Genomic DNA, 26,760 nt, shown 5'->3' with positions numbered 1-26,760 from the left:
CGCCGCCGCAGGCCGGGAGGAGCCGCAGCGCCGGGCGACCCCGCCCGGGCCTCGGGTGAGTGCGGCGGGCCGGGCCGGGCCGGGCCGGGGCCGGGCGGGCTGCTCACACCCCGGCCTCCCGGCCACTCCCGGTCCCCGGCCCGCCCTTCCTTCGGCCCCCCCTGCGCCCTCTCCTCCGGACGCCGCGCTTCTGCGACCTTCCCGAGCTCCTCGGGGGCACCTCTGTGCCACCTCTGTGCCTGCGCTTGCCTTCCCTTCCAGGTGTCTCCTGTCACTCTTGATCTCTCGGGATACGGCCCGAATCGCAGCCCCAGGTTTTCGCCTGACCTTGGGCGTGACACTTAGCTCTCCCGAGCCGCGGTTTCCCCCTCTCATAAACTAATAACGGGGTTGTTGTTAGAGCCAAAAGAGAGAGTGGCTATAAAACCTTTCCGTAACCTGTAAAGAGTGCTTTATAGCCAAGCATTACAAAGGGCTTTCTTGAACTTCGCCCGTGGCTTCTCGAATGCTCCTGTTCTCCCCTTCTTTCTGAAAAGTTTGAATCATTCTCCCATTCTTCGCCCATCTTCCTGATGATCTTCCCTTCCCCCAATCAACGATCTTTGGCGGGGGGGTGGTTGCCGGACTGGGCATCTGGGGCGATCAGGTCAGCCTTCAGGACAACGTCTGCGTCTTTTCTTGCAGCCAGGGTTCATCCCTCCCGAGGCGTCATTGCTGCTGGAACTAAGTCTCTCTGCTGTTGGACCGACACACTTTGCTAGCTTACCAGTAACCGACTCGTTATGCTTCCTTTCGTGATCGGTTGTGCAGTGAGTCTGCTTAGTGTCTGTCCGTGCTGCTCATGTATGTATCTGTTTCACTCTTAACTGTCTCAGGTGGTCTAGAAACCTGGATCAATATGCAGTTCTCCCTACACTCTTCCCCTCACAGAGGAGGAGTTTCATCTCTTTGTTGTACAACCTGAACTCACCTACAGTCACCTTTCAAGAGGTCACCTTGTTAAGCTTGCTGGTTAGGAAGTCAGAACTCGACTAAAGGGAAAAGCTCTTGGAGTATTTGAACAAATGGGGTGGAACAGAAGAGTGGAATTGCATTCCTTGAACACCCTGGGAGGTGTTCGAGGTAGAAGGGTTCGGGTTATTGAGGTTACTTGGGCGTTGTGTATTTCTGGGAGTTAGACGGGTGGGTTCACCTTGACTTTCGAGGACAGGATGACGCGAAAGGTAGCTTCGTAAAGAATTGGTTCGACAGCCATCGGAAGGAACTCTTCGCACGGATGTCTCAGCTCAAAGCAGAGGGCGTAAAACGCGTACAGAAATATTCCTGCTACCAGTGGCTCAGAGCCCGCCTCAGCTTCCAGTGAGCAAATTGGATCGTTGCAGCCGTGCTAATCCATCCATTATAAAAGCAGAAATCCTCTTCTAGAAAAGGACAAGTGTTAGCAGGAACAGAACGAAAAGGAACTTCATTAAGAGCAGTCTGGATTCAGTCAAAAGTATGGATACGTTTCTGCTTTCTTACTGAAAGTGTTACCTGCAGGCTCGAGACTCTTACCGATAGTATCGTTTTCCGTAACTTGAGGCAGTGGGACTAGAAATAAGTTTGCATTGGAACCTAATGTTTGGAATGAACTGAGAAGTCGTTTTCCTGATGATCTGAGAGCTTCCCGGCTCCACTGCAGGCGGGGCAAGGCTACAGATCATCTACCGGATAATTTTCCGGAAGTGGCTCCTAGGGATTATGTTTCTTAAAAATAGTGTTTTTAATTATAAAAATAATACAGCTCGGGGTGTCTGGGTGGTTCAGTCGGTGAAGCGTCCGACTCTTGGTTTCAGCTCAGGTCACGATGTCACCGTTCGTGAGCTCGAGCCTCCCTCTGTTTCTGCCCCTCCCCCACTCTCTATCGCTCTCAAAAAAAATAGTAAGTTAACTTAAATAATACAGCTTATTTTGTATAAAAAGTCAAACACTAGAGCAGAGCATAAAGTGTGCACACTCATTGTACTCCCTTGTGTCCCCAAAGCCAGTGTCCAGGGTCAGTGTTCACAACGGGCCGCATGACCATTCAGCTGCGGCATCTGAGACGTGGTTAGGTCGACTGTGAGAGTGGGTCACTTCCAGAGTTTAGAGGGAACAGTCCTGTCAGACCACCCTCGCTTCTGACACCAGCTGCAAGTTTTGGGGTTCTCAAAACCACCTTCAGTTTTGATTGTTATTGAGAAGGACTCGCGGAACTTGCGGAAAGCTGTTAGGGCACAGTCGAGGCTTTTTTACAGGTAAAAGATAAAGATTAAAATCAGCCAAGGGAAGAGGCTTCTGGCTCAGAGTCTGAGGAGGGAGCCAGGGTGAAGCTCGGGTCTTCTTCTCTCTCGGATCCAGAATGTGTCCCATTCCCCGCATTGATGGGACGGCTCGCACGCGCGGGGCACTCCCAGCCAGGGAAACTCAGAGGAGCCGTGGTGTTTCGAGTCCTCTTTGGGGTTCCCTTCCATAAGCATAATTGGGTGATTCATCAATTGCCATGCTGATACTGCGTGCCCCAGAGCCCCCCTCGGAGCCACCTTGTTGGTCTCAACGGCGTGGCCAGGTCCCACCCGAAATCAGACTGTCAGCCGAGGACAAAGGCCAGACCTCCTTTTGGGCAAGGTTAAAGTTTTTATTACACAGGACCCTTCCTTCTTTCATGGTCCCTTTCTACTTAAAAATACACTCTTTTGCTTTACCACTGATGAATGGCTACCTTCTGGCGCATGGAGGAGACAGAGGCCACTGGGAGAATTCGCTCAACCTTGATTTTTTTTTTCTAGCTAAAATATCTCCCAATGTCCATCAGTCTTTTTCTTTCCTTTACCTCTGAGGAAGAGAGAATCCCTCTTCCCATTAACTCTGTGTCTGTTCTTTGGTCAGCCTGTTTCGGGACCGGCATTCAGTCATTTCCTCTTACTTTTGCCTCTTTGATTTTTTTTCTCTCTCACTGACTGCTTTGCCTCTGTCTACAAACATGTCTTTGTCTTGCTAATCTTAGCTCTGCTTACCACTGAGTTTTGTTCCATTCTTGGAAAACCTTGTTAGAATCCTATTGTCTAATAAAATCCAGATCCTAATGGGCCCAAGATAATGCCTCACGTTGGCACAGCATCTTACAGTTTGGAAAACAATTACGTCATCCTACAATCCCCTGTATATAGTGGGGGCTTGGTAAGTGCTTGATTAATGGGTAATTTGGCTGAGCAGAGGATGAGATTCCTCAACTTGGAGGAGACAGGAACAGAAGCACAGAGGGGTAAGAGGGCATGGTGAGGGAACCGGCATAAGCACCGTGTGAAAGAGAGTGCGAGCACCACGCCTGAAAAGGAAGGGGAGCCAGATTCAGTGGGGCCTTGAATGCCATGGGCAAGGCTGAAAGGACCAGACTGACTCTGACGCACCGGGTGATTTTTGGTGATGACTCCTGCAGCTGCATGGAGGGTGGTTGGACCTCGCGACCGACCGACCGTGGAGATTAGGATTCTGCAGAGGCACGTGCCGGAGGCGAGGTGCCTAAACTTGGTGGTGGGAAAGGAGAGAAGAGAAGGGGCCGAGCCCTAAGCGGGAGGTGTCCTCGAGCCTGTAGGGAGGGGTGGAGGGGTTGTGTGTCTAGAGGGCGAAAGGGACTTAATAAATACCGGTTGCCTGAGGAGTGCTCCCGGTACGTGGGAGGAGAGGAGGGCTCTGTGTTTAGCTGGCGCTTTGGAAAGGCTGCTGTTTGTTTACAGCACCCAGTAAGCAGGGGGCAGGCAGGATAGAGAGGCCGCCAGTGTCTCTCGAGACAGGCTCTTACAGTATCAGTTCTGTGTTGAAATGTTTTGAATTCTTAGAGTTCCATATTCCCTAATTCAATTTATTCGTTACAGAATGCATTTTCTAACACCAAGTGCCCTGGGAGGCGGTGTATTTTAACGGAAGAGCATGGGCTTTGGAGTCAGAACGGTCCCACGTCCACCCTTCACTGGCTGTGAGCTCGGGCAGGTTTCTATAGCTGTAAGGCTGCATCTGTTCGTGCCTGAAGTGAGCTCATATTAGGGCCTTGCTCTTAGGCTAGCGGCCGGCTTCAAGGTAATGATGTATGTAAAGTTCCGGGGTGCACGGGGGGTGCGTAGTGATTGGCCTTTCTGATATCTTACATTGTCGTTAATTTGCAACCGAGAGCTAGCTACGTTAGCACGTCAGATGCTCCCAGTGTTTTGGATTTGGGCGAGTCTGATGTTGCAAGAGTTCACGTCATGTTAAACAAGGAAACCCTATTTAGGAAGACGTGGAAAGAGCCTGGGATTCGCCAGCCTGATTCAGGTCCAGCCGTTCCCTGGGACAGGACACCTAAGAGAGGTTTGGAACTCTGGTGTTCTTTGTATCTCTGGATTTAGAATTCCTGAGGGTTCGTTTACCTTTTTGGGATCTTTAGAAAAAGCTTTCAGAGACAGGCTGTGGCTCTCGCGCGGGGATAACCGTGAAACCTCTGGGATATCGGTGAGCGCGTCCTTGAGGCCACCTCATCCAGCCCGTGCTCGGGATGACACCCTGGAAATGGAGATTCCCCCAGAAGTGTGGGATTCTCTCCTCCTCCCCTTCTCCCTCTCTCCCCTCAACCCTTCCGCACGTCTCCCCGACTGCTTTTCGCAAGGCTCCCAGACTCCTGACCGCGCCCCCGCCTCCCCCACCCCGGCCAGATCCCACCGCCTCCCCTCCGTGTCCCTGAGTCTTCTCGGGCACGCTCCTTGCCCCTCAGCTCACTGCACAGACAGGTGCAGAGTGCGCAGCGTCCTGGGGGTGTGCCGGGACATTGCAGGGCATGTTGCAGCCGCGAGGTGGGGAGGTCAGCAGGCTCCAGGTCAGGTAGAGCTTTAGACCACAGGGAGGCCTTTGGATGTTACTCTAACGGCAGAGGCCCTCGTTGGGTGGTTTTAAGTAAGGGAGGAGTATGATCTGATTTGTATCTGTGAAACCTTGTTCGGGGTGGGCCATGGGGTGAGGGAGGCAGTGACGGTAGAGACCGACCAGGAGTGCTGGGGAGGCGCCCTGCGGACTGCCTGGGGGAGGGCTCGTGGCCGTGGTTTGGCTGGGCAGGAGGTGAAAGAGAGCAGATTTGGGCCGGTTTTGGAGATGGCGCCCACAGGACTTGCTGGAGGGTTCGATGTGAAGAGGTTGGGGGGGCAGGTGGGGGAAGAGTTCAGTGAAGAGTGACTCCTATGTGTTGACCTTGACAACTAGCTGGAGGAGGTACGCCCTACGGAGCTGCGAAGGTCCGTAAGGGTTTGGTGGACGGAGGGGGTTGTTGGGGAGGATCTACTCAGTGATGTACCGTTCGTTTCGGAGCTTCCCAGATATGTGTATCATTAGCAGCGGCGTTCGTGGGCCTGAGAGCCCAGAAGATCCTTTAGAGAGAGCGGAGATAAAGGGAAAACCCAGGGCTGAGCCTGAGCACCGCCACCGAGGCACCTACAAAGAGGAGGACCCAGTAAGAGACTGAAGCATGGCCCGTGGGAAAGAAGGAAAACCCAGCACCATCCCCGTGCACCCATGAGATTGGCTCCTGGTGGGTGCGTTTCTCCATTTGCCATCTATGACCGGCAGCATCCAAGGCCTGTTCTAGAGCGGTTATGTATTTTAGTGTCGAAGACCTTCCTAGAAACCTTAAATAAGTTTACTTGTCACAGTGTGGATAGTGTGCCAGCATACTATTGAGACTTGGCTTTACTTGGCTTAATACTCTGTTGGGTTTTTTCCCCCTTAAATGTTAATATTCTGTTCTTTGGATTCAATAATTTGAGAAGATCGTGGTTTTGTACGGCATACATTATTGGTAGGGTTTGAAAGCACAAACGAAATCTTTCACGATTGCAAAATGATGGAAGGAACGTTCGAGAACGTAATTGCCGTAAATACACTACAGCACGTTATGTGGCCACTCCATTCTTTCCTTCTTTCAGCAAGTCCAGCTCCGACTCTACGGCCTATAGTCCTCCGCTCCACCCTGGCTCACTTGGCATCCAGGATGAAGGTTGATGCCCCGGGACAGACGTACTAGACCTTTCCCTTCACGTCCTTTCAGGTCGCAGCCTGTTTGCACAGCCACGTGCCGGAACTTATTTTTATCCCGAAGGGCCCCTCTGCTGAGCTCTTGGAACTGCCCTGCTGATCCAGCCTCCGTCCGACCTGGCCACCTTGTCACTTCCTCCAAACCCGGTTCTTGGTCTCACCAGGACCTCCAGCTCCTTAGAATTTTCTGCCAACTGGCTTGTCAGGCTTCTCCCCTTCCTCCTGCATTCCACAACGGGTCATTTCAGCTCAGGCCTTGCCTTTGACACCTGTTTGACACCTGGTTTTCCACCGAATCATCGGTCATCGTGGCTACTCTCCAGCCCCGCGTAAGCCTTTGGGTGCTGAGCTGGGCTCTTGGACGGCAGAGCAAAGCAGTCCCATCACGTTGTTAGAAAGTGGGGGTCTGCGGCACCTTGTGGGCCCACCACTTGCTCGGCTGCTCTCCCTGCAGCAACCGTTCCCCGATCTCAGTGGCTTCCTGCACTTGTGACACCCACAGCCCACTGGTTACTCTTTGCTCAGAAAACAGTGCTGTGGGGTGTGAACGGCTCTAGCTTCAGCCCATCTCCATGGTTTTCCATAGACCTCCTGCCCCACTGTTGCTTCCTCCTTCTCAGGAAGGGGGATCGTCACCCCGAGTCTGCAAACTTGGACCCTCATCCTTTCAAAACACAAAAGTGCAGCGAGCCTAAATTACTTTTGTAGTGGCAAGAAAAGTTCAGCGAAGTACAGAATTAGAAAGAAAAAAGAAACAGGAGTAAGCACGGCGAGGCCTCTTAGCGTATGTTTTCTTGGTCTGATATCTTAATTGGCTCAGCTGTACATAAATATTTCATTCTGTTTCCATTAAATCACTTTGGGGGCCGTGGTAGGCTTTTAAAAGTGTGGCATAGTCAAACCAAGATGCACTTTGGTGACACCTGCGTGGAGCCCCTGCGGGTCCAAGGCGGCCCGTGTGCAAACGGGGACCCTGCACAGCCCGGGTTTGACCGCGCAGGCTACTTACGTGTGAATTTTTTTGATACGGTATATAATACCGTAAATGTGTTTTCTCTTACGACTTTCTTAACACTTTTTCTCGTGCTTCGTCATAAGAATACGTACAAAAATTGTGTTCGTTGGCTGTTACCGTCATCGTGAGGCTTCAGATCAACGGGGGGCTGTTAGGAGTTCGATCTCGGGGGACTCCGAAGTTACCCACAGGTTTTTGACTGTCTGTGGGCATGGCGTCCCCAACCCCGTGTTATTCGAGGGTCCGCTGTTCCTGTTTAGGATTACCGTGGCGTATGAGATGGTGCACGAGAGCGGAAACTGAGAACAGAATCCCCTCTGCTTTTCCTTCCAGCCGCGCAGATCCTGGACTCACCGGCACTTCTGGAAAGCGCTTCTCTAATTTTCTCACCACCCACTCTCCCGGCTCGTGGCCCTGGACTGAACCTGCCAGGGCGAGATCCCTGAGGGGCTCCTCCAGCCTGCCTGCTCTTCCCCGGCCCTTCTGGCGCCCTTGCTGGCCCTTTGGACCCCTTCCAGGGCTCTAGCCCCACACTCCTGTGGCCCCTCGGGTGGTCACGTCCGTTCCCCCTTTGCTCGTCCCCTCTGTGCTGGGGTCTCTAGGTCGGGGCAGGGGGAGGGCGGAGGATTGTCCGCCAGTGTGTTCCACAGGTGCCTGTAAGTCTGTGAGTCCCAGTCTCGGGCTCTCTCCCTGGGTCTGCGGCTCCTGCGTTGCGGAAGAAGCGGCCGGGGCAGCAGTGTTTCCGCGTCCCTGTCGCGTCCTTGTATGGTGCCCCCCCGCTGCCCCACGCTGTCGGTCCCTGCTATGCTCTTTCTTCCTGGGCCTGGCTGTGAGATAGGGGCGCACGGGCCCTGCCCCCTCTTGGCCCCGGCCTGCGCCTTCTCTGCTCTCGGCCGCAGCAGCCTCCTTCCACCCAGGTCTCACCTTGTTGCCAATTACATTTTAAAGCATCTGTTTACAAAGTACTGGTGCCTCCCGTTCCAGCGGGATGAGTCCAGGCTTCCAGACTCCTCCACGGGCCGTTCTGAGCGCCTTGGAAGTGGCCCCGGTCTGCCCGTCCCCTCTGCCTCTCCCCGCCCTCCTTCTCCCCAGGCCTGAGGCCCCGTAGCACGCCGTGCGCCTCTCCCACCCGGGTCTTCTCACACTGTTCTCTCCTGTCTGGGCCCTGCCTGTTGTCACGGCCCACCACGCGGTCCCCTTTCTTTCTTGACGCTTTCTCTGGCTCCCCCAGACAGAATTAGCCGCCGTGCTCCCTCTCACTCGTCACACTTGGCTCCTAATTTGGGGGTAACACTTAGCATATTATTTACCAGCCCGATTGCCACCTCTGCTGGTCTGTGAACTCCCGTGGGCTAAAGCTCCTGTCTGTGCTGGTGCATCGGGGGCCTGGTGTAGAGGGGATGGTGTTGGAACCGCCCCCCCTCCCGCCCCCCGCCACGTTTGAATTAAGTAGATCTTTCATGGCTTGTGTTTGCTTCATATGCTGCTTCTGTGCCTGAAGCAGAGAGTTGCTTATTCCTGCTTTTTATAGGTCATCAGTGGGTGTATGAATACTAAAGCCATAATGAGTTTAAACAGCACTGTAATATAAACATGAATACCAGACTCTAGGGTAGACATTCTTTTTATTGCAATAGAGAAAGTAATTATATCATGATTTTTTTTTTTTTAGATTTTATTTTTTTAAGTACTCTCAACACCCAGCATGGGGCTCACACTCAAAACTCCGAGATCGAGAGTCACGCGCTCCACTCGCCGAGCCAGCAGGCGCCCCTCTTGATTCTTTTTTGTAGTAACTCATCACCAAGGAAAACTGATGTCTTTCGTTCATTTGTTTTCAGTTTGTATTTGAGAACTCATTTTCTGTTTATAGCCAAGGTAAAAAGCAAGGGAAGAGGCCAAGAACTTTGTCTGAAGGGACGTCTTGTCAGAGACGTCTTGGCTCCTGAGCGCAGCTTCTGGAGGAAACATCTGGCTGGAGCTTGGCTTCACTTGGCCTTTCCCACCCGGCACATGAACTCGCACTGGTTATTTTCCTCCTGGTCATTCTTTTAGTGAAGCGGAATTAATGTATGATGAAATGTACAATTTTAAGCGTACTGTTGATTGTTGGCTGTTTTTTTTTAATTTTTTTTTTTAATGTTTATTTTTGAGAGACTGAACGTGAGTGGGGGAGGAGCAGAGAGAGAGGGAGACACAGAATCCAAAGCAGGCTCCATCCAGGCTCTGAGCTGTCAGCACAGAGCCCGACGCGGGGCTCGAACTCACGAACCGCGAGATCGTGACCTGAGCCGAAGTCGGGCGCTCAACCGACTGAGCCACCCAGGTGCCCCTGTTTTGTTTTATTTTGTTTTTTTAAGTTTTTTAAAAAAAATTGTTTTAAGTGTTTTTATTTATTTTGGAGACAGAGAGAGACAGCATGAGCAGGAGAGGGGCAGAGAGAGAGGGAGACACAGAATCCGAAGCAGGCTCCGGGCTCTGAACCGACAGCACAGAGCCCGACGTGGGTCTCGAACTCACAGACAGCGAGATCATGACTTGAGCCGGAGTCGGACGCTTAACCGACTGAGCCACCCAGGTGCCTTGACTTTTGTCTTGACAGATGCTATGTCCCTCTCAGGATCCGAGGCATTTCCAACAGCTGAGAAGGTACCTTTGGCTCTTCTCAGTCATTCCCCTTGTGTTCAAACCCACTTTGAATTCTTTCAAAATAAATTCATGTTGCCTGGTTTCAAGGGCCATGTAGATGGCAGAACATTTTTTTTTTTTAATTAATGTATTTATTTTTTAATGTACATCCAAATTGGTTAGCATAGAGAGAGCAACGATTTCAGGAGTAGATTCCTTAAGCCCCTTCCCCATTTAGCCCATCCCCCTCCCACAACGCCTCCAGCAGCCCTCTGTTCTCTATATTTAAGAGTCTCTTATGTCTTGTCCCCCTCCCTATTTTTATATTAGCTTTGCTTCTCTTCCCTTCTGTTCATCAGTTTTGTATCCTAAAGTCCTTGTATGAGTGAAGTCATAGGATAATTTGTCTTTCTCTGACGAAATTTCACTTAGCCTAATCCCCTCCAGTTCCAGCCACATAGTTGCAAATGGCAAGATTTCATTCTTTTTGATTGCCGAGTAAGACTCCATTTATATCTATACCACATCTTCTTTATCCGCTCATCCGTCGATGGACATTTGGGCTCTTCCCATACTGTGGCTGTTGTCGACAGTGCGGCCGTAAACATGGGGGTGCATGTGGTCCTTCGGAACAGCACACCTGGATCCTTTGGGTAAATAGCTAGTTTAATTTGTTTGGATAAATACCCAGCAGTTGCCGGGTCGCAGGGGAGTTCTAGTTTTAGTTTTTTGAGGAACCTCCAAGCTGTTTTCCAGAGTGGCTGCATCAGGCTTGCATTCCCACCAACGATGCAAGAGCTCCTCTTTCTCCGCATCCTCGCCAGCACCTGTCGTTGCCCGAGGTGTTCACGTGAGCCATTCTGACAGGTGTGAGGTGGTATCTCGGTGGGTTTTGATTTGTCTTCCCCTGATGATGAGTGATGTTGAGCATTTTTTCATGTGTCGTTTGGCCATCTGGAGGTCTGCTTTGGAGAAGTGTCTATTCATGTCTTCGGCCCATTTCTCCACTGGATTGTTTGTTTTTTGGGTGTGGAGTTTGATAAGCTCTTTATAGACTTTGCAGACTAACCCTTTATCTGACACGTCGTTTGCAGATATCTTCTCCCATTCCGTCGGTTGCCTTTCAGTTTTGCTGATCGTTGCCTTCGCTGTGCAGAAGCTTTTTATTTTGATGAGGTCCCGATGGTTCGTTTTTGCTTTCGTTTCCCTTGCCTCCAGAGACGTGTTGAGGAAACAGTTGCTGCGGATGGCGGAAGGTTTTTTGGGATTTAGCCACGTTGTTGCAGGTGTCACTAGCTTTTTCCCTCTTTGTTGCTGAGAAGTGTGCCGTTGCAAGAACGTGCCATAGTTTGTCTATTCGCCTCCTGGTGCTGGCTATTTGGATTGTTTCTAGTCCGGAAGATTATGAATAAAGCTGCGTGAACGGTGCTGTCCATGTTTGCGTTCACATTCAGCGTTCTTGGGTAAATATCTCGAAGTGGAATCGTTGAGTCATAGGGTGGGTGTTGAACTGGGAGAAAGTGCCAGGCCGCTTTGCTTTTCGAAGGGGCTGCTGCGTTGGCTCCTTTTTAAAATATATACAAGTAATTGGGGATTTGGTCTCATTGTAGAGATGCTGCTCTAAACGGGACGCCTGAGCAGTCTTGTGTTTTGCAAAGCCAGCTTTACTTTAAAACATTGTTACGTGAGCTTATCTGAAAACAGTTCAAGATATCATTGCATATTAATAGTTGTTGGTTACCGCATAGCTATGTGAACAAAGTTACTGTATATAAATACCGTATTTTAAAAGTCCCCCCCCCTCCCCCCGCAGTTAGTTTCAGCAGCTTTGGAGTCACGGCCACATTTGTTCCTCAGAAGGGGCTCAGGGCTGGAAAGGTGCTAGGGGACAGTGGCCGGGGTGGAGGTGGGGGGCAGGCAGGGGGGCCGTCGGGTAGGTGCTGAGGGAGAAGTGGCTTCTGAGGAGCCTTGAGGCAGGACAGTGAGCGGCCTCGCTCTGCTCTGGAGCGTCTGTCTGGTGGCAGAGACTGGGGGGCCCCGGGAGAGGCGCCTCCCGCCTCCTGACCCCCGGCCCCTCCTCCTCCCCGACTTGCACGCCAACCTCCCGCTGTCCTAGTCAGGGGTTTTGGTTTCGGAAGACAGCACCGACGGAGGGTTTGCTTGAGCAGAATAATCTATCGGAAGGACACGGGAGGAAGAACGGACAGGCGCCGGGACGGTGGGCCAGCCGACTGTATTTTATGCTCTCTCCTGAGTTCTTTCTCTTTGTCGCTTAGCTCTCCTTTTGGGAGAGTTCCTCACTCTCCTGTCCGGTCCTGTTTTTAAAATTCTGTCACCATTTTTATTGCCAGTAACCAGGAAGTTCTCAGAATGTTCCTCTTTTGTTTCACAGATACGATTTCTTATTTCTTCTTAAGTTCTCTCTCTGCCTTTTGCCTGTTCTGTGTCTCTTTCTGGGGCTCTAGCCTTTCGCGAGCCCCGTTGTGGGCTTTTTTCAAAACATCTGAGCCACGTGTAAGCCAAAGAATTATGCTGTCCTCCTTGAACGCACACAGTGATGCGTGCCAGTCATATTTCAGAAAGACTGGAAATAAATGGACAGCTTGAAAAAAAAAAACTAATGAAAAGATTCGTGCTGGGAATAAAGACTATGTCGGGGGTCCCGCCCACCTTGTTATCTTCAGGCCCTTTTTCTCAGGGCCACGCACGAGTGCTTCTCCAGAGGCCAATTCTGGTTGCCACCCGAGGGTGACCAGAGGGAGACGCCAAGGGGGGGCGGTCTTTTCCTCCAGTAGGCGGTCCTCAGTCGGTTCCCTGCTTCCCTCCCTCCCCGCGGGCCCGGCATCCCTTGTCTAGCACCTCTCCCCTCGTGGTCTGGCTCTCTCCGGTTTTCTCTGTAATTCTCCTGCTGTGGCCGCTAAAACCGTTGTGGGCTTTCGAAACGCAGGCTGGTCGGATGTGGCCTGGATTCTCCCTGGGGATCTTTCTCAAGAGGTTCGGGCTTCCAGACTCGCATTTAATGCTGGGGCAGGCGTAATGTGAATCACTGCAGAGTTTACTAGTAATGGAAATGCAGAGGAGTGATGACTTCGTCAGGGGTGGTTCCGGATAGCGGAACTTTACGTGACAAGGGTGATGTCGGTTATACAGCTCCCCGAATTAATCACGGCCTAAGAAATGCCGTGTACTTCGGTCGTAAGAGAAGTAACCTTTCTCATCAGGTCTTGTTGTCTTTCAGATCCCGTCACATAGGACACTATGCACCTTCAGATCCTGAAGAAAAGGCGCAAAGTGTTCAAGTAATGCTTCGAGCTCGTTTGTGAGGTGAGCGAGGGGCCCTGTTTGGCTGCGTGGCCTCTGCCCCCTTTCTGACGCAGACGCCGACTGCGTTCGTTGACGGGGCGGTTTGTGCGGTATAGACGGTCAGTCTTTGACCTGTGGGCTTCGGCTCGCTCGCCGCCTCTGGAGGGGGCTCCGTGACGCGAACCCGTGAGCGATCGGTGTGGCAGACGAGGTGAGCGCCGGGCGAGAATCAACGGGAAGCGTCGCCCGCATGGCAGTCCCCACACGTCGCGGCGACCCGCCGTGCCACCTGCCGCGTTCTGGGAAACCGCTGTCCCTAACGTGAGCATAAACAGCTCAGGTGCGGCAGCGTGGACGGCATCCCGTTAAATCGGCCGCTAAAGTCAAATGATGACGTGCGCCCCCGGCTCGCCTGTCGCTCGATCGCGCTGCCTCCGGGGTTCCCTCAGAGGTGGCCGTCAGGGCTCGGAGACGAGGGTGGTGCGGCCCTGAGGGGGGAGGGGGCCGCGCCCTCGCCCCGGCGGCTGCAGGCGGTGTCACGTCTGCTGTCCCGTTTCCAGCGTCTGCATGGCTTCTTCACTTCCTCCCCTCCCTTCCTGCGGTGTAAACACAGTGACTCGGCAAAACGCCGGCTCGTGCAGCCGGTGACCGAGAACCCGGTCTAGCCGGCCGCGCCCTGCCGTGTTCAGTGCTTGTTTTCCTGGACACAAAGTGACTTTGGGCGATCAGGTTCTTTTCCCGTGGCCTTCGGCTGGATTTGACAGATGTGGCACATCGGCGCCCTCCCACGGTGTCCGTGCGTCTGCGGCTTCTCCTGCAGGAGCACGCCTGTCACCGGTACCTTGCCGGGAGGGCCGAGCGGGACGGGCCCAGCGTGCGCCGTGCCTCCGGACGACCCGCCGGGCCCTGCTCTCCGACTGCCCAGACGCGCTCTGGCGCAAGGCTGGCCTGTAGCTTCTTGTCTTGCTGTCCAGCAAGCAAGCGCCTGCTCGTCACGGGGAGCGTCCTGCTCGAGGAGTGGCCGTGGAGCAAAACGGATGCTGGTCGCAGGGATTCTCTGGCTTAAGGCCTCGATGTATAGTGACGATGCACTAAGAGTCTTTCATGGAAATCGCTATGAAACTACTTAAATCTGAGAAAGGGACCGCTCTCTTGGCGTTGCATCTGCCGAATAACAAACATGCCCTTGCCGGGGGCCCAACAGCCTGCACGCGGCAAACGGGCACACGGGGAGAAGGCCGGACCCTTCATGAGAGCCCGCCAGGGAGGGGAGATGCACAGCAGCTCCCTTAAGGCAGAAGGGGGTCTGCACGCCACAGGCAGCACCGGTGGGCGGGCCCTGAGAGTTCCAGGGACGGGAGAAGCTTCCAGTCACTGCCCGGGCACTGACAAAACTGGGCTGCACCAGGGGTGTGCACCGTCCTCCGATGGTCACGTCTGGTGTGCCAAAGCCCTTCTCCCAGCGTGCCCCTCTGGGGAACGGTACCTGTCAGGATGGCTTGCTGGGGGGAGAGGGGCGCGGGGAGCTCCTCTGCACTGAGTGGACCCCCAGGAAGGCGCACCGACGGGCCGGAAGGCTGGCTGTGATCTGTCCACGCTCTCTTGGTCTTTAGTTTCTTGTGTGTCACTCAGAAAAAACCTTCAAGCGATGTGTGTGCGACCTGCGAGTGAGGTTATTTTACGGCTTGAGGGAAACCGGGTCTGGTCTCGTGCCCGTGCACTGAGCTGCCTCTTGTCGGCTCGTCCTTGTCATCACTGTGCCGCAGTTGCTTCCGAGGAAGAGCCGTGCCCATCTGTAGGCCCGTGGGGGCCCGGCGGTGCCCTCGCTCCTGCTCCCACGCTGAGCGTCCTCGGGGCCCCTGATGGAAGGCCGTGGGTGTTTCTCCTTCCCGTGCATGAACACCAAGGCCAAGCGAACCCCCAGTCCCCCTTCCCCACCGTGATCACGAGCGCTCAGCCGCTCGGGTCGCTGTCGGGGCGGGGCGCGCATTAGCGCGGCAGCCAGAGCCGGCCAAGAAGAGTCCGGGTTTTTCCGGAGTCCCCTCACACCCTGCGCGCTGTCCTGTAGCGGGCAGCGTGGGAAGCACGGGAGAGGTGTCCGAGAACGGCTCAGCGAATGGATTCACGAGGGAACGAGAGTGTTAAGACGTGAAAGCAGAGAGGAGCGCCCTCCAGAAACAGCACAGAGCTCGGGGCGACGGAGGGGACACAGAAGCACACCGCACGCGGGGGTCCCGAGAGGACGGGGGCCCAGGGCCTCCGCACAGACACGGCCCGGGCCTGCTGGCGAGGGTGGCGGCTGTGGCACGACTCGCTTGGTCTCCACCGCGGCTGGGAGGCTGCATCCGGCCTCTTCTTTCCCTTATCTCTGTTCGTCCGTGGCTGTGGCTGGCCGTCGGTGGCTGTGTGCGCCTCGGGGTCACTCGTGCCGTGGGGTGTACTGTGTCATAGGCTGTAAACTAGTCCCCGAGGTGAAAGATTTTAAAGTTCAGGTCTTGTTCCGTTGTTAATGTTCTTTTCTGCTGTGTGTGGACTGTCTCTCGAGATGGTCCGGAGCAGACTAACCCAGTGTGCACCTGCCCCCCCCCCCCGAGCCTCATCAGCTCTGTCCCGTCTCCTAGGGTGCCCGGGGACACCATGCCGTCATCAGGACACCGGCTCCGGGATGTCGAACATCATCCTCTCCTGGCCGAAAACGACAATTACGATTCTTCGTCGTCCTCTTCCTCTGAGGCTGACGTGGCCGACAGGGTCTGGTTCATCCGCGACGGCTGCGGCATGATCTGTGCCGTCATGACGTGGCTCCTGGTCGTCTATGCGGACTTTGTGGTGACTTTCGTCATGCTGCTGCCTTCCAAAGACTTCTGGTACTCTGTGGTCAACGGAGTCCTTTTTAACTGCCTAGCGGTGCTGGCCCTGTCGTCCCACCTGAGAACCATGCTCACAGACCCCGTGAGTACCCATGGTCACCCTTCATCCCCTCTCGTGTCTGGTCGTGGGGCACCACAGACCCCGTGGCGAAGGTGCTGTTCCTCTGGCCTCGGGCTTTTATTAACTCCTGGTACAGACGTGTAGCATTTTTGTGTTGGTTTTTTTTTTTTTTTTTAAGTTTATTCCTTTATTTTGAGAGAGAGAGAGAGCGTGCGAGCAAAGACAAGTGGAGAAAGGAAGCAGAGGGGGGAGAGAATCCCTAGCAGGTTCCACACTGTCAGCGCGAAGCCCAATGCAGGGCTCAAACGCTTGAACTACGAGGTCATGAGCTGAGCTAAAGTCGAGTCGGACGCTGAACCGACCGAGCCACCCAGGCGCCCCTATTTCTTTACGTAAAGCAGGTTCCACACCCACCATGCAACTCAAACTCGTGACCCCGAGATCAGGAGTCACGTGCTTCCCCAACCGCACCCAACGGGCACCCTGCTTGTTTCATGTCTGAACTGGAGCATAAACATTGCTCAAGGTGGGGTCTCCGTGCAGAAATGAAAATCCATCCCACCGGGCTGTTGGTGCAAATGCAAAGGTGTCCCTGAGTGATTTGTCAAGTCCCTCCTGGTTTAAGTGCTTTGTTTCTCTGCAGATCAGACTGACAGCTGGGAGATCTGGTTCTAGATTTCACCACTTAACCGATCTTTTCCGTTGTCTTTTGACCAGAAGCAACTACTTGAACTTCAGTGGGCTAAACTGAGGTTAGATATGATCTCTAAGTTCTTTCTAGCTTCACAGTTTGCTAATTGTTCTGTAATTACACACAGAAGCCGAGGCTAGCATCTCTTTCTAGCCTGGAGAGGGTCAAGGTCCTGCTTGTCTGTGCGGCAGGGAGGGAGAGCTCCTTAGTGACCGCACTGGTTCCACCAGGTGTGGGTCGTTGACCCGGGAGGAAGTGACTGCGCAAGCGAGGTGTCCTCGGCTCAGGGGTCAGGGAGGGAGCCCGGCCCGGGTGTATATTGTGCGGTGTCGACAAAACCAAGGTGGTGTGTTGGGCTCCGTGTGGGAGCGATTTCCCTCAGAATAAAGACCTGACGGCGTGAACTGCCATCGGTCCCCGATGTCCCGAAGGCCGCTGGATTCAGAACCTCTGCGTTGGGGTTGAGGTTCTTTCTCTGAGGTGTGAGACCTCCTGTAGGTCAGCAGAGCGGTTGAGGCCCTTACAGCTCAGCCAGGAGTCCCCTGCAGACCCTGGATCCAGGCTTGCCGCAGAGCCCGGAGGGCACTCGGAGGGCCGCTGTGTGGGGCAGGAGGGCCCGCAGGCTCAGCGGAGACGTTCCGGCCATCGGCGTGCACGGCCGGGTGCTTGTGGTCCCTGTGGAGCTTCATTTGAAAACAGGTTCTTTCGACAGCATTAAAACAGTGGTTTTAAACCTCGGGGGCGGGGGCTCCTGATTTGTGAATTACAGTCTTCAGGGCTCGTGTCTGTTGGTGGCTCTCTCTAAAGAAAAGACTGAGAAGTTAATGTCTTGTACAGATTTTTTTATAAATGAGATTAGGAGTTTGAGGCTGAAGCGATACTGATCAGTCCGCGGAGGGTGGTTTACGTGGACACTGATGTGACTTTTGCTGTCTGAGCTCAGATCCCGGGGCTTTTCCCTGCTCTGTTCACTCGGTCCCTTGCCTAGTGGGGGTCCTGGGCAGAGGACAGCATTTACAGACCTGGCCGGGTGGGCAGCCGGGAGCGGCACTGTGGGACAAACTCAGATGCATGGTCTCCCAGCGGCTTTGCAGCCTCACCTCACAGTCTCTGACCACAGCCCAATCTGATGTCCGTCAGAGACTTTGCAAGGGCTCTTTCGTTGCCGTCTGTGTGGCACAGCCTCCCTCTGGGAGTGAAACCCTGCTCCTGAGCCCTGCGGTCCAGCTCCTATCCCGGCCCCCCTCCTCCTACAGAAAAGGTCTCAACCCTTGGAGCAAGCCCCAAGGAGGCTGGGGGAGGCCGAGGAGAGGTGGTAGAGAGAAGGTGTGGGCAGGACGCTGCGTCTGTCCTGCACGGACACATTCGTTTTCCTGGTTGGGTCACTACAGAGAACGTTGGATGCAGTGTTCAGAGGGAGGGCCTTCCAAGGTCAAGGAGGAGTTAGGGGCCTTGGATGTCAGCATTTTAATTCGAATTTAATCCATATACCATAAAACTTATGTTTTTAAAGTGCATAGTTAAGTGGGTCTTATCTGGAGCCGTGAAACCCCCACCATAGTCAGTTTTAGGACATTTTCATCACCCGGGCCTTTGTCTTGAAGCTTCCACTGCACTCTGGAGTTCCCAGCTTGCACCGCTGTGCCTGTTTTCACATGCTCCCTGTGCCCTGGGAGATCCATAAATGAGTATGTAGGTCTAGGGGAAAGCCCCTTTCTCAGCTGCCCCTTGGCTAGGTCTTGGGGATCCAGAACGCATGCCAGGGAGTTGGGATGAGATGGAAAGATACGGGAGAGGGACAGGGACGCAGAATCAGCGTAGGGCCTCCCGAGGCCCCGAGAGCGTTGTCGCCTGCCCAGGGTTCTGGGCCAGGAACCAGAAGAAAGACGCCCCAAACACCAGCGGGGGGCCCCCCCAGCCGTTAAGCCCCGCGTGAGGGCCGTGCGGCTGGAAACGGTCCTGAGGGATCTCTTGGAAAAGAGGGGCGGTTGTTGGGGTGTCTGCTTTTCAGAACGGTACGGCAGTGGGTCACAGTTTTTACTAGGGAAGGGTACACGTCTGTCTCATAAAAATGAAGGTGTGTGGAGTTTTAAAATTGGGTCCCTGGCCTCCTACTATGGAAACACGTGACACTGAACTGTCACCGGGAGCGTGTACGTTGCGGGGTTTGTAAGATCAGTACAGCGTTGTGACTACCGGATGGGTGGAGGAAACCTGATTAAAGACTCCAGATTGTGGTGTGTAAATCCCCTAAAATTAACATCCTGACTTAAATTTTCAAAGCCAAAATGTTTTGAACCTTTCACTTTTAAATCTTTCTTAAGGAGAAAATTGTAGTGTTAGGAAACACTAGGCTCCTGACCCGAACAGCTTCCCAGTGCTAGGATGGCCAAGGGACAAGTGCTTGTGTGTTGGGAGGTAAACTGAGGAGCAGGGAGGGCTGGGCTCCTCCTGCTGGTGCACGGGTATTAGGTCAGCCCTTGCCCCACGCAGCTTCAGCTCTTGTGCCCGGGCCTCAAGGAGTCCCCTGCCGTCCCGGCCACTGTGTCCCCGCCACTGCTCACTGCTGCCTCGCGTCTCCTCGGGTCTGCGCTCCCTCCGCGGCCCCGGCCTGCACTTCCCAATGTGCCTTTCTGCTCGAGGTGCAGGTTCCGTGGCGCTAACCGGTGGGAGAGGGGACCTCGTTCCCACCTTGCCACCGTTAAGAGCCTCCTCCACGCCAGCGGGTCCCCTTTCTTCGTGCGCCCCGCCGTGGCTCCTGGAGTCCCGTCCCGCGGACGTGTGGTCACTGCGCAGCCCCCCGGTGACCGCTGCTCGGGCCTCGCTGGCGCTCTGCCTCTTGCCGTATTTCACCTTGGCCAGCACGTGGGGCACCCCTGCCACTGCCCTCCCACCGCGGGGCCCTCCCCACGGCCGGCACCGATCCCGTCTCAGGGCCGCACTTGGCAGGTGTGTGTACGTGTGTGTACGTGAGCGCCCGTGGCGAGGCCGGCAGACCCGGGCGCGTTACGCAACCTCGCGGATGAGAGAGAAGGTCCTTCTTGATAGCGTCCCGTGAGGGTTGCCCGGCTGCAGCTGATGGGAAAACTCTGGGCCACCCTGGTCACGTCAGCCCTGCCCGTGAGAGCGCGGTGACAGGGAAGGGTGTCACCCTTCGGGACAGGCAGCGCCCTTGAGTCGGGAAGGCCTGACGAGTAAGCCTCGCCTCCGGCGTGTTCTGCGTCAAGCCAGGGAAGACTCAGGTGACTGACCGGTTCAGAAAGGATAAAAAGGTATTTCGAGTTCATGTGAACGCAGATGCCACTTTTCGTGGGAAGTGACTTCCGGTCCTGCCCGAGGGACGGTCACATCGCCGCACTTTACGCGGCGGCCGTGGCATCGCGCATCATCGGACGGCATCTCAGACCGCAGCGCGTGCGCTCACTGCTTCTGTTTTTGAGCTTTCCTTCCCTGGAACCAAAATACGCTCTTGTCCCGCCACAGGGGGCAGTGCCCAAAGGAAATGCCACTAAGGAGCACGTGGAGAGTCTGCAGCTGAAGCCCGGGGAGGTGATCTACAAGTGTCCCAAGTGCTGCTGCATCAAGCCTGAGCGCGCCCATCACTGCAGGTACCGAAGGCTCCGCCCCGGGCAGCGCCCCCCCACTCCCCCTCCCCAGGGCAGCTCCCCCCCACTGCACCCCTCCCTAGAGAATCCCCTCCCCAGAGCAGCCCCCCCCCACTGCACCCCATCCCCAGAACAGCCCCCTCCCCAGAGCAGCCCCCCCACAGCACCCCTCCCCAGAACAGCCCCCCCCACAGTACCCCCCCCAGAGAATCCCCTCCCCAGAGCAGCCCCCCCCACTGCACCCCCTCCCCAGAGCAGCCCCCCCCACTGCACCCCCTCCCCAGAGCAGCCCCCCCCACTGCACCCCCTCCCTAGAGCAGCCCCCTGCCCCGAGCAGCCCCCTCCCCAGAGCAGCGCCCCCACAGCACCTCATCCCCAGAACAGCCCCCTTCCCAGAGCAGCCCACTGGCCCAAGCAGTGCCCCCACAGCACCCCATCCCCAGAACAGCCCCCTCCCCAGAGCAGCCCCCTGCCCCGAGCAGCCCCCCCACAGCACCCCTCCCCAGAGCAGCCCCCTGCCCCAAGCAGCCCCCTCACCAGAGCAGCGCCCGGCCCCAAGAAGCGCCCCCACAGCACCCCCTGCCCCGAGCAGCCCCCTGCCCCGAGCAGCGCCCCCATAGCACCCCCTCCCCAGAGCAGCCCCCTCCCCAGAGCAGCCCCCCCACAGTACCCCATCCCCAGAACAGCCCCCTCCCCAGAGCAGCACCCCCACAGCACCCCCTCCCCAGAACAGCCCCCTCCCCAGAGAAGCCCCCCACAGCACCCCTCCCCAGAACGGCCCCCTGCCCTGAGCAGCCCCCCCACAGCACCCCCTGCCCAGAGCAGCCCCCTGCCCTGAGCAGCGCCCCCATAGCACCCCCTCCCCAGAGCAGCCCCCTCCCCAGAGCAGCCCCCCCACAGTACCCCATCCCCAGAACAGCCCCCTCCCCAGAGCAGCACCCCCACAGCACCCCCTCCCCAGAACAGCCCCCTCCCCAGAGAAGCCCCCCACAGCACCCCTCCCCAGAACGGCCCCCTGCCCTGAGCAGCCCCCCCACAGCACCCCCTGCCCAGAGCAGCCCCCTGCCCTGAGCAGCGCCCCCATAGCACCCCCTCCCCAGAGCAGCCCCCTCCCCAGAGCAGCCCCCTCCCCAGAGCAGCCCCCCCACAGTACCCCATCCCCAGAACAGCCCCCTCCCCAGAGCAGCACCCCCACAGCACCCCCTCCCCAGAACAGCCCCCTCCCCAGAGAAGCCCCCCACAGCACCCCTCCCCAGAACGGCCCCCTGCCCTGAGCAGCCCCCCCACAGCACCCCCTGCCCAGAGCAGCCCCCTGCCCTGAGCAGCGCCCCCATAGCACCCCCTCCCCAGAGCAGCCCCCTCCCCAGAGCAGCCCCCCCACAGTACCCCATCCCCAGAACAGCCCCCTCCCCAGAGCAGCACCCCCACAGCACCCCCTCCCCAGAACAGCCCCCTCCCCAGAGAAGCCCCCCACAGCACCCCTCCCCAGAACGGCCCCCTGCCCTGAGCAGCCCCCCCACAGCACCCCCTGCCCAGAGCAGCCCCCTGCCCTGAGCAGCGCCCCCATAGCACCCCCTCCCCAGAGCAGCCCCCTCCCCAGAGCAGCCCCCCCACAGTACCCCATCCCCAGAACAGCCCCCTCCCCAGAGCAGCACCCCCACAGCACCCCCTCCCCAGAACAGCCCCCTCCCCAGAGAAGCCCCCCACAGCACCCCTCCCCAGAACGGCCCCCTGCCCTGAGCAGCCCCCCCACAGCACCCCCTGCCCAGAGCAGCCCCCTGCCCTGAGCAGCGCCCCCATAGCACCCCCTCCCCAGAGCAGCCCCCTCCCCAGAGCAGCCCCCCCACAGTACCCCATCCCCAGAACAGCCCCCTCCCCAGAGCAGCACCCCCACAGCACCCCCTCCCCAGAACAGCCCCCTCCCCAGAGAAGCCCCCCACAGCACCCCTCCCCAGAACGGCCCCCTGCCCTGAGCAGCCCCCCCACAGCACCCCCTGCCCAGAGCAGCCCCCTGCCCTGAGCAGCGCCCCCATAGCACCCCCTCCCCAGAGCAGCCCCCTCCCCAGAGCAGCACCCCCACAGCACCCCCTCCCCAGAACAGCCCCCTGCCCCGGGGAGCCCCTTCCCCAGAGCAGCCCCCTCCCCAGAGAAGCCCCCCACAGCACCCCTCCCCAGAACGGCCCCCTGCCCTGAGCAGCCCCCCCACAGCACCCCCTCCCCAGAGCAGCCCCCCGCCCCGAAGAGACCCCTGCCCCGGGCAGCCCCCCCATCCCAGAGCAGCCCCCCACAGCACCTCCTCCCCAGAGCACCCCCTGCCCAGAGCAGCCCGTGTTCACCGTGGCCGATACGACAGCCCCTCCTCCAGAGCAGGAGCCCCTTCCCAGAGGCCTCTTCCCAGCACCACGTTCTGTGCGTCGGATGCGTGGCCTGGGGTCGTGTGTTCTCAGCACGTGGAACACCGACAGGTTTCTCCTTTTCAGTATTTGCAAAAGATGTATTCGGAAGATGGATCATCACTGCCCGTGGGTGAACAATTGCGTGGGAGAAAAGAATCAGAGGTTTTTTGTGCTCTTCACTGTGAGTAAAAGTCCTCGCGTGCCGACTCGTGTTGAGTTTGTAACTAGAGCCTTGCCCGGAGCAGGCGAATTTATTCTCCCGTCTGACGGGGTTCTCCGGGACCCGCGTGATAAACTGTGCCGCGGTGGGTAGGACGCGCCCCGGCAGGTGTGTCTGCTCGTGTTAGTTTAGGTACCGGACACAGTTTCGTCCTCGCTCGGATGCCTTGAGTCACAGTTGCTAACAGCTGGCCGAAACGCGTCCCGCGTCCATCGTGACCTCGGGTGGGCAGCCGGCAACCGCTGGACTGATTCCTCCCGTCCTTAATTGGGACTGACGAACGAGACAGGGTCAACACGCCGACGTGGCCTTTGCTCCTAAAATATGTCATCGCTCCCTGAGTGCTAATCGGCTTCTGTCTTGTTCCAGATGTACATAGCTCTGTCCTCAGTCCACGCTCTGATCCTCTGTGGCCTCCAGTTCATTTCCTGTGTCCGAGGGCAGTGGACCGGTAAGCTCAGCGTGGGTTTCTTTCCCACAAGTGCCCGCCGTCAGGCGGAAAGGGAAAAGCTACAGGAATCGACAAGTTCCTTTAGGAAGGAATACGGGTTTTAACACCGCCGTTTTGCTCGTGGATCGAAGCCACGTGCACAGAATCGTCCTTCCTCAGTCCAGAAGTAGTTGGTGCTGAGTCGCTCTGCAGAGTGGGAGCCTGCCCGGAAGTCAGCATCCTCCCACCAAACCTTGCGTTTGCTTTCTGGTCAGCCAGCTGGGGGTTGTTCCGTGTGGTCCTCGCGTCACCGGACCCCCAAAGCACAGCGCAGCAGGAGCGAGTCAGGTGGGCGCTGACTGCCGCGCCCCAGACCGGCCGGCAGGTCAGACAGACTCACCCCCGGGGGGCCTGCGGGGCTGTCCCCTCCCCTAGCTCTCGCTGAAGGTCAGTACGCGGTTGAGCGTGCACGTGCAGTCTTGGCAGGAACCTTGGGTGACGGGGAAGCTGACCTAGAGACGGCGGAGTAGATCTGTGCCTGGAGGGGTGGCCGCCCCCGCCCTGTGGTGAACGGCGAACGTGCCCGTTTACGGATGAGCCCTTCCGTCCGTCCGCGCCGGCTTCGGGGCCGGCACCGCGAGGACGCTCCTGTGCGCGGCCGCTGGGCCGTCCCGTGCTTTGGGGGGCTGCTGTGCTCTGGTGGCCTCTCACGGCCCGCCCTCTCTCGTTCACAGAATGCAGTGACTTCTCGCCTCCCGTGACTGTAATCCTGCTGATCCTCCTGTGCCTTGAGGGTCTTCTGTTTTTCACGTTCACCGCAGTTATGTTTGGTACCCAGATTCACTCCATATGCAATGACGAAACGGTACGCTTCCTTCTCCGTTGCGCTCGCCCGGCATTTGGCTTGAGTGAGTGGGAAAGGCCAGCGGCCACAGCGGGTGCGAGTGTACTAACTCGGGAGGTAGGGCCGTCTGGATAAGCTGCGGCGGGCTCCCTGTGTCGGTCATTGCCCTGTCGATGCGCCGTGCAGGTTCAGGGATCAGTTTGATTCGAGAGTCAACAGAGCCGGGCAGAGGGAGCCAGGCCGAGTCCCGGTTTCTAGGAGACCCAGCCCCTAGACCAGCTGAGTGGGGGGCAGGGACCCGATGGCCTTCATGCCTCTGCCCTGGAGGATCTAGGGCAGACACTGGGTAAAGGTGTGTAACAAACGGAAAGAAGGCCGGTGCCCCGGCCCAGAGGACGCGCTCCGCCCTGCCACCACTATATGCGGGTGGCCCCCGGCCGGCCGTGTCTCACGTTGGTGTGGCCCGTGGCTGCGGCCTGGATGCGCTCAGGAGGCCGCGGGGTCGGTCCGGCAAGGAGGGTCTGCTCTGCTGACCGCGAGGCCACACGTCACCTGAGCACGTGGCTGTCCCACGGAACCGGATCCCACACTGTGGCGGTTCCTCTGCCGTGACCGTGGGGCCCGACCCGCGCGTGTCGGGGGCTTTGCCGGTGCTGCCTGCCACCCACCTGCTCTCCTTTCTGCCTCCAGGAGATCGAGAGGCTGAAGAGTGAGAAGCCGACGTGGGAGCGGAGGCTGAGATGGGAGGGGATGCGGTCTGTCTTCGGGGGGCCCCCCTCGCTCCTCTGGATGAACCCCTTCGTCGGCTTCCGGTTGGGGCGGCCGCAGACCAGACCCAGGAAGGGAGGCCCAGAGTTCTCCGTCTGAGGCCCGTCGGCGGACGCGAAGGGATTCAGTCGAGTCCGGAAGGGCGGCGGCAGCTCACCTGTGACCAGTAGGGCGAACGGAACCGACAGACCAGATGCCTGCAGCGAGCAGTTTTGTTTGTAGTCACAGATCGCAGACTGTCCACGTCAGCGACGGGGGCCGGTTTCCGCCTGTACGACTAACAGAAGGTACGTGGCCGCGTGAAGAAGTGTCACGACCTTCCTGCACACTTAGGGTTTGGTTCGGGACACTGCATTTTCTAAGAGGTTGTGTGGGGTATTACATGGGTTATTAAAATCCTGTGTCCTAAGCTGCTTTTTTCAGTCATGAGGAGAAAAAAAAAAAAAGTCAATCCAGTGAATGAGAATTCTCCAGCTTAACGGTTTCGGGGCGTTCCTGTCGGCCCTGGGATTCATTAGTGCGCGCCCTTGATCGAGGAGGGGCCCTGACACAGAAAACACTTTGGTCTCGATGAGCTCCGATACTTTGCACCGAGTTTGCAAACGATCTGTGCACCGAACGGTGAAGGTGGCCTTCGGCACGCGCCCACTGCCCCGAAGAGGCCGCTTCGACCCTGTCGGCAGCTCTGCGTGTGTGCGCGCGCGCGTGTGCTTAAGATGGGCGGTGTTGTTGCGGCGACCTAACAGGTAACGGCTGCGTGCGGCCGGCGAGCTGCTTTCCAGAATCCGAGGTTTCAGGGATGAGGGGAGAGCTGCCTCGGGACCCTTGTCCCCTGGGGCTTGTCATGAATTATGAATGTATTGCATTTTGGAGAATGTCTTGATCCAAAGAACAATCACTCCCGTGTGGTCCTTCGTTGCCCTCCTGTTTTGGCTTTATTTTCCAGGTCCCGAGTGCGCGAGGGCCTCGGAACTGATGTTTTTTTTTGTTCCAGCCACGTCAGGAGTGTCCTAGCGGCACTTCAGTGAGAAGTCTCGCGGCGGCCGGGTACGCCGTGCGGCGGGATGCCGCTGCCGGGGGTGGAGGGGGGCGGGCATGGCCACAGACACTCGCAGAGAGACACGGGCGGCACGGAGGACGTGAGGGGACCCCGAGGCAGAGCCCCGGGACCCCCGAGCCTCAGTCACTCGCAGAGTATTCAGGACGGCAACAGCTTTATTTTTTGTATCGTTCATGTTTGTTTTTCCACCCACGTCCCAAGCGATCCAGTAGGACCTTTGGTGCAGAGCTTAAACTTCCATCAGAAAGCAAACAGCTCCCCTCCGTGGGGACTCGCCTTAAACTCGCCCGGTCTGTACCTGTTTTGCGGGACTCCGGAGGAAGCGGTCCTTGACAAAGCCCGAGGCTCTCCTCCAAGCCTGCCTGCACGCTGACGAGAGCCGGTGTTTCCCTCCCGGCTTCTACGCCTTTCCGTTCACCCGTGAGCTGTTCGGGTTTGGGTTTGGGTTTTGGTTTTAACGAACCCGCACCCTATCCTAGTCAGGCTTCCGCCCCTGCTGACGCAGATCCGCGGGGGACCTACCCGAGACACGCAGCTGTAGCCGGGCGAGCAGAGCGGAGGGATGTCCCGGAGACGGACTGAGAGCCCCGGGGCAGGGGCCGTGTCCCCACCAGAGGGACAGGCCCCAGGGGCCCAGACGCGGCGAGCCGCCAGGGGTCGCGCTGCGTCACGTGTCTGCACATCCGTTGTCCGCGGTGGGCGCGTGTGTCCGGCTTCAGTGTGCGGCTTTTAACGTGTGTACCTGTTCATCAATAAAAAGTGGTCCGAGTGGTGGATTCCCGTGAGACTCGGCA

The 26,760-nt window shown here is 57.1% G+C and overlaps 1 protein-coding gene across 7 annotated transcripts; it reads left to right on the top strand.

The window, feature by feature from the left end:
* On the top strand, positions 1 to 26,751 carry ZDHHC7 (zinc finger DHHC-type palmitoyltransferase 7). 7 transcript variants are annotated; one of them, XR_006197469.1, is made up of 9 exons: positions 11,687 to 11,936; positions 12,957 to 13,042; positions 15,643 to 15,973; positions 20,127 to 20,251; positions 22,729 to 22,825; positions 23,234 to 23,315; positions 24,029 to 24,159; positions 24,829 to 25,652; positions 25,901 to 26,751. XR_006197469.1 is itself a non-coding variant. In XM_042920871.1 (8 exons), exons 3-8 carry the CDS (start codon positions 15,659 to 15,661, stop codon positions 25,003 to 25,005), a joined length of 927 nt encoding a protein of 308 aa, XP_042776805.1. In that variant the 5' UTR covers positions 1 to 55; positions 12,957 to 13,042; positions 15,643 to 15,658; the 3' UTR covers positions 25,006 to 26,751. The 7 variants fall into 7 exon arrangements, 6 of the variants coding, with proteins under 6 accessions (XP_042776805.1, XP_042776808.1, XP_042776807.1 ...); XM_042920871.1 differs by lacking the exon at positions 11,687 to 11,936 and adding an exon at positions 1 to 55 and having other exon boundaries at positions 24,829 to 26,751; XM_042920874.1 differs by lacking the exon at positions 11,687 to 11,936 and adding an exon at positions 185 to 809 and having other exon boundaries at positions 24,829 to 26,751.
* Positions 26,752 to 26,760: the final 9 nt, after the last annotated feature.

Source organism: Panthera leo, chromosome E2 (genome assembly GCF_018350215.1).
Source record: "Panthera leo isolate Ple1 chromosome E2, P.leo_Ple1_pat1.1, whole genome shotgun sequence".
NCBI classification, from domain to species: Eukaryota; Metazoa; Chordata; class Mammalia; order Carnivora; family Felidae; genus Panthera; species Panthera leo.
The sequence above is the reverse complement of the archived record's forward strand: the minus strand, read 5'-3'. Positions and strand labels throughout refer to the sequence as shown.

Bases quoted from the DNA above. Each gene is read 5' to 3' on its own strand.
- ZDHHC7 (XM_042920871.1), top strand. From the start codon at position 15,659: ATGCCGTCATCAGGACACCGGCTCCGGGATGTCGAACATCATCCTCTC. The intron at 15,974-20,126 runs GTGAGTACCCAT...GTCCCGCCACAG, and splicing joins GAACCATGCTCACAGACCCC to GGGGCAGTGCCCAAAGGAAA. The intron at 23,316-24,028 runs GTAAGCTCAGCG...TCTCGTTCACAG, and splicing joins TGTCCGAGGGCAGTGGACCG to AATGCAGTGACTTCTCGCCT.